Genomic DNA, 14575 nt, shown 5'->3' on the forward strand with positions numbered 1-14575 from the left:
GCACACACACACACACACACACACACACACACACGATTATATCTATATAAACACATACACATCATACATGGACACATACTCACACACAGAAAAATCCTAAGAGATACATTTTATAAACTTTTGAAATAATAAGACAACCAGGACATTTATTCTAAAAACTGTAATGAAGGTAAATGCCTCATAATTTGTTTAGAGGGAAAACAGGATATATTTTTAAATACAGCTGAGTCTACAATGTAAAACACTAAAGATTATATAGATAATATTTTTAAGGTTTAGAAATGTAATTTTAAAACACATATTAAAGTTTTATATATCTATCTGTCAATCATAAACTAGACAGTATACTTCAATAAAAAAAATAGAAAATTGGGAATTTTTAGCTTTATGGGAACTGAATCTCCTTACTGCATAATATGTTAACTTTAAAACAAAGGAATATTTTCTTTTTTTTTTTTTTAAAGATTTACCTATTTCATGTATGTGAGTACATGTAGTTGTCCTCAGACACACCAGAAGAGGGCATCAGATTCCATTACATATGGTTGTGAGCCACCATGTGGTTGCTGGGAATTGAACTCAGGTCCTCTGGAAGAACAGTCAGTGCTCTTAACCACTGAGCCATCTCTCCAGCCCCACAAAGGAATATTTTTCAAAAGATTTGTTTTGTTTTGTTTTAAGTTTTCCTTTAGCTAAAACCAATAGACTATAAGAATTCAGATGCAAGAAAAGAACAGCTGCTCTCCCGAGTCCTACTTGGTACAGAGTCTCTCTCCACAAAGGTTAGGCAAAGCCCTGCCAGATGGAAGAGCTGCCTTTGAAGGCACTGAGGTGAACGTGGCCCCTTAGAACTGCATTTCCTCTGCTGCACAGCAAAGAACATCCCCACACTACTGACTTTTAGTTCCTCCACCCAGAAAGGAGAGCTCCGAATCACATGTCCCACTTTCCCCTTCCTGCACAGGCACTGCCCACCCTCTCCACTCCTCTACCGTGCTTGTTCCTTGGCAGTGCTTTATCAGAGAACTGAGATGGACTTGCTGTGAGATAAAGCAACAAGGAGGCTCTACCTGGAGCCCATACTATGACTGCAGGGTGATTAACACCTTATGTTTTTTTCTAGTTTGTCTTTCTTGGGTAGTGTCAATAAATACATGCCTCAAACAAGGTAAGAGGCAAAAATGGAAAAAATACCCAAGCTTGTCTCTGATCTCCACACATGTGCCATAGCATGTGCACACACACACTTACATGCATGAACATGTGCACATAGGGGAGAAGGAAAGGGCCTATGTTAGGGCCTATGAAATGGCTTAACAGGTAAAAGAGCTTGCTTGCCCTATAAGCCTGATGACCCGAGTTTGACCCTAGCAGTCATGGTAGAAGGAGACAGCATCCCCTGAAAGTTCCTGACCTCTATACATGTACATACTATGTACATGTACTATGGCACACACAAGCCTCTGCCTCCACACACACAAAACATTAATAAATTAAAAAAATTATAAGGCTAGCCTGAGTGACACATGCTTGTCCCAGCACTCAGAAGGCTGAGCAGGAGGACAGAGTTAGACGCCATCCTGAGCTACACATATGGTAAGACCCTGCTTCAAGAAAAAAAAAAAAGTAGGCTCTCTCAACTTAATCCAGAAGTGTATCTGCATTTCACTTACTGGTAAAAGCTAAGCTTGTTACTGTAAACTGTTTCTTGTCCTAGTTGGTTAAAAAAAAAAACCTTGCATTTTTTCAGAAACTAGATATTTGTTTCCCAACAATTATCAAGTCTTAAATCCCTAGTGGTCTTTGACACTGGCACAAACTGCGGGTCACTCAGCACTTGCTGCTGGAGTCGATGTTTCCTTTTACTTGTCAGTGTGCATGTTGAGATCTTAACTTTTCAAGTTCTGACATATTAGCTACACAAGTAACAGCTTTACTTACCACCAGTTTCTAATTAACTATTACAAATAATGATCCCAGCATACTGAAATCTCTGTATTCCACTCTGATGCAACATGACCCGCAAGGTTTACCTGATACATACAAGTTAACACTACATACCAAAAGTAGATTTCCTATCCGCTATCCAGCGCAGAGCCCAGTCCGCTTTTTTCTTAACATATGGCATTGTTTCAATTGCGTTAAATAAAAATTCCCTATAAAAACAAAAAATCATGGAAAAATTATTCATTTGTTTTTATTAATTGGATTGTTTTAATAATCAGAGACAGTAAGTATAACTCTTACAGTATGCTATCAAATTTAGATTTTCTATATTTTATATGTTTATAATTATGAAAATAGAAATAAAAGTAAAACTCAAGATTAGTGACTTAGATATAAGCTGATATGAAAAATCACTGAAATGTAACTATTCAGTTTAGTAATACAATGTACTAACAAGGTTTTAAGATGCTATGAATTATGTAAAGACTAAGTGGTTCTATGCCATGTTTTACTTGAACATATTGAGCAATAGAAAACTACACTCATGATCTTCCATATGGAAATCATCTTTAATATTACAGTTTTGGAATAAATTCTGTTCTTAATGTAAGCAAATAGCTAAACGCTTGTAAATCAAAGCCCTGCAGTAATACCTTTTCTTTGGGTCTCTGATGTAAGTGTCTATTAGTAAACTGTACATCTCCGAGTGAACATTCTCGATGAGAATCTGAAAACCATAGAAGCAGCGAGCCTCTGGAACCTGCACCTCCTGACTAAAACGCTCCACCTAAGAAAATAAAGGAGACAGAAAGATCCAGTGAGCAGGCTCACTAAATACTGCTCACACACCACAAGGACAACTTAAACATCAGAGCCTTCACTTAAAGTCTTTTGTGTTTTCCAGCACTCAGGAAGCTGGACAGAAGGATACTGATTTCAAGACCAACCTTGTGACACATAGTCAGACCCTGTCTTAAAATTTAAAAAAGTGATCAATAAGAAGGCTCAGCAAGTAAAGGTGCTTGCTGGCAAACCTAATGACCAGAGCTCCATCCCTGGACCCTCATGATGGAAGGAGAGGGCTGCCCTGACTTCCACATACGCACCATGGCATAGGTACACGTGCACATGCACACACACATACATACATAAAGTTTAATACAATATTTTTGGGGGAAACATGCCTGTTATACAACAAATGGGACACGAAAGCCTTATCAGTCTCTTCTTTCTTTTCTCTTTTCTTGTTTTGTAGTTCCCTGGACTAAACCCAGCATCTTAGTCATGTTAGGCCGACACTCTCTTCCAAGCAACACATCTGGTCAGCCTTTATGGATCTTGTAAAGCAGCAACGTTAGCAGTACTGTTAGCAGTACTGTTTGTTAGCAGTACTGTTAGCAGTACTGTTTGTTAGCAGTACTGTTAGCAGTACTGTTAGTAGTACTGTTAGCAGTACTGTTAGTAGTACTGTTAGCAGTACTGTTAGTAGTACTGTTTGTTAGCAGTACTGTTCAGCCAGCAACTGTGGCGCTAGCGACTGAGCCCAACATTTTACTTATATTAGGCAGGTGCCCACTGAGCTGTACCTACAACTCCAAAGCATGTGTTCCAAAGCAATAGGATGAATTTATCTTTTATGTGGAAACACTGCTACTGAACAGTAAATTTTAGAATATCTCCAAACAAACAAACAAACAAACAAAAACAAAACAAAAAAAAAACAGTGATTTTGCTTTGTAGAACTTCTTTCCCAATAGTAGACTGATCAATTTAAGTTCTGGTTCATTATTGATGTTCCTTAACAAAATCCATTTCCTCCCAACTGATCATAATATGATTTCTGAATGAGGACGATCTACACAGACCTGCAGAGGGTCATAAAGAGCACATTCTTATCTGAGGGGAAAAATTAAGTTTATGAAATCTGCATTTTCTGGATCTTGTTTTCACGTCACTGGGGATAAAACTCAGGGCCTCTGTAATGCTGGCCAAGCATATATAGTCACAGGGACAGCGTCAGCCCTATCACTGTGTGGAGTTTTAATTGGAGTAATTTATGCTTGATTTTGTAATAGATAGTCATTTGACAGTTAGCTACCTTTTCCTGGGAAACTTCATGAGAAAAATATACTCAGAATTTAATCCGGGAGATGCCTTTGCTGGGTTTGAACTCCCTAGCACTCACATAAGCATCTGGCCGTGTGTCTGTGAGTTTGCAATCCCAGTGCTGAGGCACCAGACAGAGGGCCTGCGAGGCTCTCTCAGCAGTCAGCTTAACCTAGCAATGATGAGCTCCAAGTTCAATAGAGACTTGCTCCCAAGGGAATAAGGCAGAGAACAACTGAGGAAGACGGCTATGGTTCTCTGGCCTCAGCCTGCACATGCACACTTTAAACAAAAGTTAATGAACATTCATCTGCTCCATCACTGGGAGACTTTCCTTCCTCAGACAGGAGCTCTGGTGATCTTACTGTCATTCAAGTACAAAGCAGGAACAATGGTGAAATAAAAGTCTTACCAAGTTTTCATTTACAATTCCATCACTGGCTGCAAAAAAGGCTAAGATGTGGGAGATAAAATACTTCTCATCAGATTTAAGCTTGTTCCAGTGTGGGAGGTCCTTTGATAAGTCAACCTAGAATAGAAACAGTCCAATTTTTTCACTTAGTTTAGAAAACTTTCAAGATGAGCTATGACATTGCCAGTAATGTTAGAAAGAAAACATTAAAAATTACAAAAGTCAAACAAAGACAGGTATTGTACTAATAACATGTTGTACTCAGAACATTTGCCTAGTTAGTAGATTATAAGGCTCCTGCCACATGGGAGGAAATGGATAAGTATGCAAGACAATATGTATGTTTGTTAATGGGAGAAAGTTTATACACATGTGCATGCATGTGTTTCTGTATGTGTGTGTGTGTACATATTTTACAACATCATGATCTATATCTTAAACATATCCAGAAAAGTTTGTTTAAAAGAACACAAAACAGGGCTGGAGAGATGGCTCAGCGGTTAAGAGCACTGCTGCTCTTCTAAAGGTCCTAAGTTCAAATCCCAGTAACCACATGGTGGCTCACAACCATCTGTAATGAGATCTGATGCCCTCTTCTGGGGTGTCTGAAGATAGCTATAGTGTACTTACATATAATAATAAATAAATAAATCTTCAAAAAAAAAAACACAAAACAATCCTGGCATGTTCAAGGAAGTGGTGATGGGGGAGGAGAGAGGGAGGGAAGAAAGAAGGGAAGGACATTTGTGAAGGAATCTGTTTTTTTTTTGGGGGGGGTGTTGTTTGTTTGTTTGTTTGCTAAGTTAGTTGGCCAGGATACACTTTAAAATATTAAAATTAATAAAGTGGTATTACACCAAGTGAAGCAATGAACAAAAAGGAAGAAGAGAGTGAAACTAGTAAGTACATAAAGTAGATCAACTAACATCAGTACTCATTTGTTCCATGCAATAGTTACATCAGTATTAACAGGTAATTCAGCACCTACAAGCAAACTACAGCTTCTATTCTACTGCCAGCCACTCTTCTTTAACGAGAAGCCATCATGTCAGGAAGACCGCAACCTGTGATTTAAAGTAGTTTAGGGTGTGGCTTCTTCGAGAAATGCCTATGACAATGCTCACTGCAGTTACTCTAAACCAGGAGAGTGATGCACTCTAAAATTTGGCAAATCCAAGCTTCTCACATGGTCCTTAAATGTACCTTACTGTTTCTTAGCTGGCTCTTCCTGCTATTCAATACTGCAGACATGACAGCTAACAAACAAAAACAAAAAAACACATTTACTTCTCACAGTTATGGAAGCTGTAAGTCCAGGATCAGGGTGTGTGCCAGCTAAAGTTATGATTTGACACAAGAAAAAATCATTCTGAAAGAAGAAACCCCAGTTGAGAGTGATACAGACATTGGAGGCCTGGCTTAAGACATTTCAGAGGGAAGTTTAAGAGTCCCTTGAAAGTATGATATTCTGAATTAGGAATCTGTGCTTCCTGGTCAGATGGAGCTGAAGACTCAGCTGTGATTAACAAGAGACCAGGACCATTGAAGTAAGCCTTTGCTCTCCTGAGACAGTTGAAGCTGTTAGCTGGATGAGAAATTAGCAATGACTAAGAACACCACCAGCGTCAGAGGATCCTAAGTCTGGAAGTACTTGTGTCCTGTTGGGACCAAGGCTGCAACTCAAACTGGCTGCCAAATTGAGTAGTACAAAAACCAGGTGGTACTGGTTTTGAAGGCATGCAGGGGTCCTGAAGAACATCTGAAGTTTGGCCCTGCATGGCAGGGCTAGAGTCCCTCAAAAGGCCAGGTGGTGCCAATGAAGGTGCAGCCCAGGTACAACTGCAAGTCCAAAAATTTGAAGATGCCAGTACCATGGGACAGCTACCAAGAACAGCAGGAGCTGGGGAGTGGAGGCAGCCTGATGCCAGAAGACAGATACAGTGTAGCAGAGGGGAGAGCTGGGAAGTGTAGTCTGAGGTCTCCGGTGGAGTCCACCATCACTGAGTGAACCTCAGAGGAGCAACAATGAATTTTTTACACTGTTGGACTTTGATTTTGCTTTGATTTGTTTGTGATTGTCCACATTCTTCACTCTTGCAGTTAAGAAAGCACTTAGCTTTTTTTTTTTTTTTTTTTTTTTTTTTTTAAACAGGAGCTACTCTTAAGAAACAATTGTTTTAAAAAGATTCAAAGTTTTGGAGAGACTTTGGACGTTCAGAGAGGTTTTGAATATTTTAGAGAAACTATGGATATTTTAGAGATTTAGGATATTTTAAAGAAACATTGGATATTTTAAAGTGACTAAACCTACATAGTGAATGAATTTGTAAAGACTACGGGACTTTTAAAAGCTGGAATGTGGGGCTGGAGATACAGCTCAGAGGTTAAGAGCACTGACTGCTCTTCCAGAGGTCCTGAGTTCAATTCCCAGAAACCACATGGGGTTCATAGCCATCTATAATGAGATCTAGTGTCCTCTTCTGATATTCATGCATGATGTGGACAGAAACCTGTATACATAGTAAATAAATAATCTTTAATAACAGCTGGGATGTTTTATATTGTAAAATGATTACTGACATGAAATCTTAGGTGAGCAGGAGAGGAAATGGTTATAGTATAATAGTGCTGAGTCTGAGTGTCAGGTTGACAGAGGGCCAGTTGTGCTAGCTAGCTTTATGTAAACTTAACACATCCTCCTAGGCACAGCAGACTAACCCACGCACAAGCCTGTGGAGTTTTCTTAATTGATGATTGATGGTGGAGGACCCAGCTCAGTAGGGGTGGTATTGCCCCTACACTAGTGGTCCTCTGTGCTATCAGAAAGCAGGCTTAGCAAGGCATAAAGAGCAAGCCTCTGCGTCAGTGCCTGCCCTGACTTCCCTGGATGATGGTGTACAAGCTGAAATAAACCCTTTCTTCCCTAAGTTGCTTTGGTCATGGTGTTTTATCATATCAATGGAAACCCTACCTAAGACAGGGTGGGGGAGCAATGTGTCTGGATTTTTTTATGTGTATGGATATTTTGTCTGGATTTATGTTGTATACTGTGTGCATACTGGGTGCCTCCCAGGCCAAAAGAGAAAAGTTAGATTCCCTGAAACAAAAGTTACAGATCATTTTGAGCCACCATGTGGGTCCTGGGAATCAAACTTACGTCCTCTGGAAGAGTAGCCATCACTCTTAACTCCTGAGTCATCTCAGCAACCCCATGGTGGAATTTTTGAAAGAGCTATCTTTCCTAGTTTATACTGTATATGGCTTCTTGCCATATGCTCACAGGGCGGAGAGAAAGCTCCCTGCTCACGTCTCTTTTAATAAGGGCATTAATCCCACCCATGAGATCAATATCCTCATTGCCAAACACCTTCACTGCCACGCTCTGAGCACTATCACACTGGGAATTAATAACTCAACTTACAAATTTGGGGAAGACAAAACAATGCACAGCTCTTGTAGATATTGTTTTGTCCTATAAAAATCTCTAAGTGTGTTTAACAATAATATGACAAATATTTGAAACTATAACTGTCCTTTGTAAACTCGGCTGGTTTTGTTCTCCTTTTCATTACTCTAACAAAACTTCAATCGCCTTAACTCTTCTCCTGCTATACTTTTAAGAGTTCACTGAGTACTCAATACATGCCAGATGCTAAGTTCTGGAGATACAATGGGATGAGGGGGATTCCTGGCAGTGAATTTAACACTGCAATATGTCCAGTCTTAAATATTAAACTTGCCTCTTTAAACACCGAGCTTAAAAATGCCCCATAACTTTTACTTATACTGTTATATAATTATGGTTATATTTTCTTTTAGAAACATAAAATTTCTTGTGCAGTTTTCTCTCATTTGAGCTCATCCTCAATTTCATCATCTACATATTAACTCCAGACTTGCTGCTATAGTTTTAGATCCTCACTGTTCCCCATAGAACCATGTGTTAAAGTAAAGGATTGGTTGCTATGCTGTGGCACAGTTACTATATAACTTTATTTTCTTAGGTATTTTTGTCATAGTACAAAAAAACTGACTACAGGAAATGCCCAACTAGCTTTAAAAAAAATTCTTGTCTTCTGAGTCAGTGCCTAATATTTGGGAATTAAATTCAACCACTGATTTTAAAACTAGAATATAAATTTAATTGTTTTTTAACATAATTTGTTTAATATGTGGGACTAAAAATATCTTTGACTTCCGTTCAAAACATGTATTTGAAGCTTCCTGTAAAATCCATACCAACTTCTGTGTTTTAATTTTTTAATTAGCATTTCTTGGTTATAAGACATTTATTACAGTTTCAAAAAGAAGAAATTAATTTCCAATGAATTTTTCAGAAACCCAAGTATCACAGGTACCTCTAAAAACTTGACAAACAGAAAGATCAACTGTGTGCTCTACTTGTTCTCTGAACCATATCTAACAGAAGCTTTCTAAAAACCACAGACAAATAGGGAAAGTCAGGTGTGCAAACCATACTGAATATTTGTTTCAGTTGGGTGTTTTGCTCTGTATGTCAACTACAATACATAATAATAATTTTGACAATACAACAAAGGTAGATAAAATATCCAAAAATAGTGTAAAAGAAATTTCAGACATTGGTATCTTTTAAAATTTTTAGGTTAAAAATTCCCCATTCTTTGTATGAACTCATAGTTTACATTTATTTAGTGCTTACCAAGCACCAAATATGATTGTAACTATTTCATTGATCCTCAAAACAACCCAATATGTTATCTATAATTAGCCTGCTTTAGCAGTGAGAATGCAGGGAGAACTGAGAGCTACTTCCACAGACAGTATGCGGCAGAGCAGGCTTTACCCTCAGGCAGCCTGGCCTCAGACCCTGCACTCTTCACAGAGCGTTGTTTCCATAGATAAACATCTATTTATTTACTGTACACATTCGTGTGTGCATAAGAGGTGGGGTGAGAGAAAGAGATCATGTGTGTGCCACAACACATATGTAGTGATCAGAGGAAAATTCAAGAGTCAGTCAACTCCTTCTATGTAGACTCCATGAATCAAAATCAGTCCATCAGGCTTGTTCAGAAAGTTCTTTTGTCCAATGAGCCATCTTGCTAGCCCAGATTTGGTCTTTTGACTGACAGGCATACAGATCCAATGATATTTATTCACATAGATACAGCTAACCAGAGAAAGGGATGCTTATTGATTCACATACAGAGCAAGGATGTTATGTCGATATCATGAAAAATAAGAAATAATTAAATAATAAAGACAATAACTACCTGTGTGTTTAATTAAATTATGCAGTAATCATTTGCATGACTAATTGTTCTTATTAAGCCAGCAAGTATTATCTAACTTGTGTGTTCAACTCCCTTTGAAGGTGGAAACAGTTACATTTGCAGTAAGTGATCGGCAGTTGCCTGCTGGGGCAGCTGCCTCTGGTTTGCTGCAGCTGAGGGCAGAGCTAGACTGTGAACTCAGCCTGGCAGGCTCATAGTTGAATGCCCTGCAGAGATGGTCAAACTGCTTACATAACTGCACCTTTGTCCAGCCAGGTCCACCTCTCAAGCTAGTGCAGGGTCCTCACAGTTTTCACCCTTTTGGCAGGTTTTTAGAGTTGTTCTTGTTGTTTTCTTTTGGAGCCAGGGTTTCTCTGTGTAGCCCTGGATGTCCCAGAACTCATTCTGTAGACCAGGCTGGCCTCAAACTCAGGGATTCACCTGCTTCTGCCTTCTGAATGCAGGAATTAAAGGTGTGCATCACCACGCCCGGTTCTCACCCTTCATTTTTTTTTTAGAACTACAGCTGCAACTCTGTTCATTCTGCTGGCTACAAGTATAAACTGGTGTTAGGCCTGGCAAGATGGCTCAGCAGGTAAAGCTCTTTGCTGACTGATGATGTCAGTTCAATTGCACAAACACATGCACACAGAAATGAGTGAACATAAAAACAAACAAACAAAAATCCAAAAGTGGTCTCACGTAATCATAGCGAACCAAGAACCTATTTAAAAATAAAGACTGTGGGCCGCCTGCAGACCCAGCTCAATGGTCTGCACTGTTCAGAGCTGAGCATTGGCTGCGGCTGTTCAGTTCTCAGCACTCCCAGGACAGTTCACATCTACCTCTAACTGCAATTCCTGAGAACCTAATAGTCTCTGCTGGTCTCTCAGGGCACCAGGCACACATGTGGCACATGCACATACACGCAGGCAAACACTCATGCACATAGAATAAAAAAATAAATCTTAGAAAGTAGAAAATGGTCTGCAATATATTAGAAGTAAAGACAAGAGGATCATGACTATGGACTTACAAAAAGATCTTGGAAACAAATACAAAAATCTGGCAGAATGACTTGTCATTTTCTTGTACCAAGAAACTTATTTACAGATACTAACCTAATTTTGCTCAATTTAAGTTGATTAATAATTAGTTTTATTTATTATTGATGAGCACTAATAATCTAATTACAAGCCATACTTATAAGTAAAAATATTTCACCATTCTGTAAGGAAAAAGTGAATCCGATCCAGGCAACGCCACGTACCTCTTCTGCTGTCCAGAAAGATGCCTGTGCTTGCTTATACATTCTCCAGATATCAGGGTACTGGATTGGAAAGATGACAAACCGTCGGGAACTCTTTCTTAGGAGTGGCTCTTCATTTAACCTCAACACGTTTTCTTCTGTCTCTGAACACAATTGCTTAAAACAAAACAAAAAACAAAAAAACAAAGCACAAATGCTTTTATTCCATGGAAATTTCTCTGTGACTCAAGCTTAAATAGACATCTTGGGAAAGTTGAGGAGGTAGTACAGGCTGGGGACGCAGTGTGATGTATAGAGCCCTTTCAGTTATCTGCATAGGAGGCAACTGTAGAAAGATGGCTGCATGACTCTAGGAAGTTGCTTCATTTCCCTAAGCCTCACTTTCTGCTGATATCCTTACTGAATAAGATTGTTCTGATTACTAAAAATCCTCTAAGCTATACCAGGTGCATAGCAGGTACTAAAATTACTGTGGTTACTGCTACTCTAAACATAATACAAGCTAAACCAATCAATTATAACAATGAGAAAATATCTAAGTTTGTGAATGAAATGTCCCTTCTGTTCCCACTCTGACATAGAATGCTGATGTGAACAATCCATTGTTACCAGCTTCTAATTTTTCCTAATCTTAGCTGAAATACTATAATTCTTACTTGAAAACTCCTTACCAACAATGTATTCCCTTTATCTACCTTAACAATCCCATACACCACTGTTATTCTTATTTACATTTCAGATTATTCTTTATGGTAAAAAATTGTTTTTACTTGTATGGACAAATTAGCATCCTTGCTCACAAGTTAACAGTTGTCACACTCATATCAAAAGACTGCCACAAAAATGCTAACAATGCATTTTTCATGATTTCAAATGCTGTATACTTTTAAAATTATTTTGTTACCATTGATTACTGAGATGATTCTGATTGGCTTTTGAAAGGTTGTTTCTATGTTTCTGGAATTATTATAGTAGATTTTGGTCCATCAGTACCTCTTTATAACTCCCAAAGATAAACTTTAACTCAGTATTAGAGAACGGCAGTAGAGTAAGTCTTAACTAGACATGCTGGCACATGACTGTAATACCAACTCTCAGGAGTTGGTTGAAGCAGGAAGATTGTTAAGTTGAGGCCAGTCTGAAGAGAGGGGGAGGAGAGTCAGAGACAGACATTCAAATACAACATTAGCTAGACCTGAGCCCAAATGAAAAAGGTTGAGGTCTAGAGGGTGTGTGAGGGTGTGTGTGTGTGTGTGTGTGTGTGTGTGTGTGTGTGTGTGTACTGGTCAATGGCATTAATTCATGAAGGATTAAAAGAAGTGACATTAGGAAGTATTACTAAATATTCTGTTATATAAAGAGGGTTAACTAACATAAACCTTTGAACTGGGTCAGAGTAGACATATTTCATAATGTATATGTTAATACAATTTGAAGAGGTCCAGGTGAGGCTCTTCAGGGCACACCTGGTAGACCTGTGATTCTCAGCCTTCCTAAGGCTGTGACCCTTTAATGCAGTTTCTCATGATATGGTGACCCCCCAGCAATAACATTATTTTCATTGTTACTTCACAACTTTAATTTTGCTACTGTTATGAATTATAATATAAATATCTGTGTTTTATGATAGGCAACCCCTGTGAAAGGGTTGTTTAACCCTTAAAGGGGTCATGAATCTTACATGGTGGACTGATTAGTAGCAAGATGATTAAGAGAACTTCTAATGGCAGATATTAATCCAGCATTCAGGAGGTAGAAGCTAATGGATCTGAGTTTGAAGCTAGCATGATCCACAGAGAGAGTCCCAGGCCAGCCAGGGATCACAGATAAACTTTGTCTTGAAAAAAAGAAAAAGATAATATACAAAGAAATTGTTGGCTAAGTCAGACATAAATCTTTACTTTCTATATATCTGAATTCAAATCAAATTTGTCAAGTCTCACAATTCTATTGAATAATTTTATAAATAACTTTATATAGAAAAATAATATTATTCTATTAGACAAAATTGGATTTATGATTTGGTATTATACTTATGATTTTATTTGAAAAATGGGCTTACATATTAGTGCCTATGGAAAGTGTCTTGAATGTAAATATAAATTTTGCCATAGTTATTTTCCTATAGCCACTCTGAAACTTTGCTACTCAAAAAAAAAAAAAATTCACTATCATCATTTTATGAAAAAAAGACAAATTAACCTTTGGATTCTAAAACATTACATCTTGGCTAAATTTTATCCGAAGTTAGCTGGGGTATGTCAATTTTGCATACTGAATGGGAATTAAGAAATTAATTTTTAAAAACTTTGGAGTTGTCCATCTAACTTCTAAATGTAAAGGTTTAGAAGTCAGTGAAGGTTTTTAATCCAACAAGTAACATTAGTGGATATCTATTTTATGATCACTTGTAGAAATGATACAGATCAGGCTGGAGAGATGGCTCAGCAGTTAAGTGCACTGACTGCTGTTCCAGAGGTCCTGAGTTTAATTCCCAGCAACCACATGGTGGCTCACAACCATCTGTAATGAGATCTGATGCCCTCTTTTGGTGTATGTCTGAAACAGCTACAGTGAGTGTATTCATATAAATAAATAAAAAAGAAAGAAAAAAAGAAAAAGAAGGAAGGACGGGAAGGGAAGGGAAGGGAAGGGAAGAAAGAAAGAAAGAAAGAAAGAAAGAAAGAAAGAAAGAAAGAAAGAAAGAAAGAAAGAAAGCAGATCTGAAAAGAACTAGAAAGAAAAAAATTCAAATTAGTATGTTTTCCATCTCTTGCCCAGTGGGATATATGCACCCACCCAAACACACACATATATTCTCCTCCCGATACAAACATATATACTTACCGCATATACATATACACACAATAAGTTTTTACAAATAAAACAATCAATTCTTGCTAAAAATTTTCAACCTCTGCAACTGCAAGATTTTTTTTTTTTTTTTTTGGTTTTTCCGAGACAGCCTGCCTCTGCCTCTCGAGTGCTAGGATTAAAGGTGTGCACCACCACCTCCCGGTTGCAATATTTTTTACAAGAAATAACAGCAACATAGAATATTCTCAACATGTGGAAAACAGCTGAATATTCAAGTGGAAAACAACTGAATATTCAAATAAAAGCCTTTTCATACTCAAATTAGTTTAACAAAACTTGAATCAACTGATCCTACTAGCCCAAGCACCACTAACACGATCTGTTAATAAAAAGAATCTATTGTTGAAAGCTTCCTAAGCCTAAGTTACTACATAATGTATGAAAGTGGCTTGCACAGGCTGTGCCCAGAGAGGTACCATTTTACAGGCAGCTTTTGACTCAGTCTTATGGATGGAGGAAGGCAGTGCTCCTAGGTGGACAAGCAAACATCACTGTCTGTCTAGCACTACCCATGTGACAAATGATTTATTCCTGTAGAAATCAGGTGAACTGAGGCTGTAGTGGTACATGAGAGTACTAAAATCTTATTAGGAAACTCAGGCTCAAGAATTTATCAGACAGAACAGATTAAATGAGTATAAATCTCTCACATGACCTTCATAAAGTCATGGGCACCTAGCATCATGATGGTAATGGCTCCATACCCTC

General features: G+C 38.1%; 1 protein-coding gene across 3 annotated transcripts in view; it reads right to left on the reverse strand.

Annotated features, from left to right (window-relative positions):
- Positions 1 to 14575, reverse strand: part of Rrm2b (ribonucleotide reductase regulatory TP53 inducible subunit M2B) — a 33569-nt gene that overhangs the window by 15361 nt on the left and 3633 nt on the right. For all 3 annotated transcript variants that reach the window (XM_021216999.2, XM_029548271.1, XM_029548272.1), the window contains exons 2-5: positions 10991 to 11146; positions 4466 to 4582; positions 2601 to 2734; positions 2062 to 2156 (exon numbers count right to left, since the gene is read on the reverse strand). In XM_021216999.2, coding sequence (XP_021072658.1) covers positions 2062 to 2156; positions 2601 to 2734; positions 4466 to 4582; positions 10991 to 11146 — 502 coding nt within the window. The remainder of the gene's footprint in view (positions 1 to 2061; positions 2157 to 2600; positions 2735 to 4465; positions 4583 to 10990; positions 11147 to 14575) is intronic.

This window comes from Mus pahari, chromosome 17 (assembly GCF_900095145.1).
Source record: "Mus pahari chromosome 17, PAHARI_EIJ_v1.1, whole genome shotgun sequence".
Taxonomy (NCBI): Eukaryota; Metazoa; Chordata; class Mammalia; order Rodentia; family Muridae; genus Mus; species Mus pahari.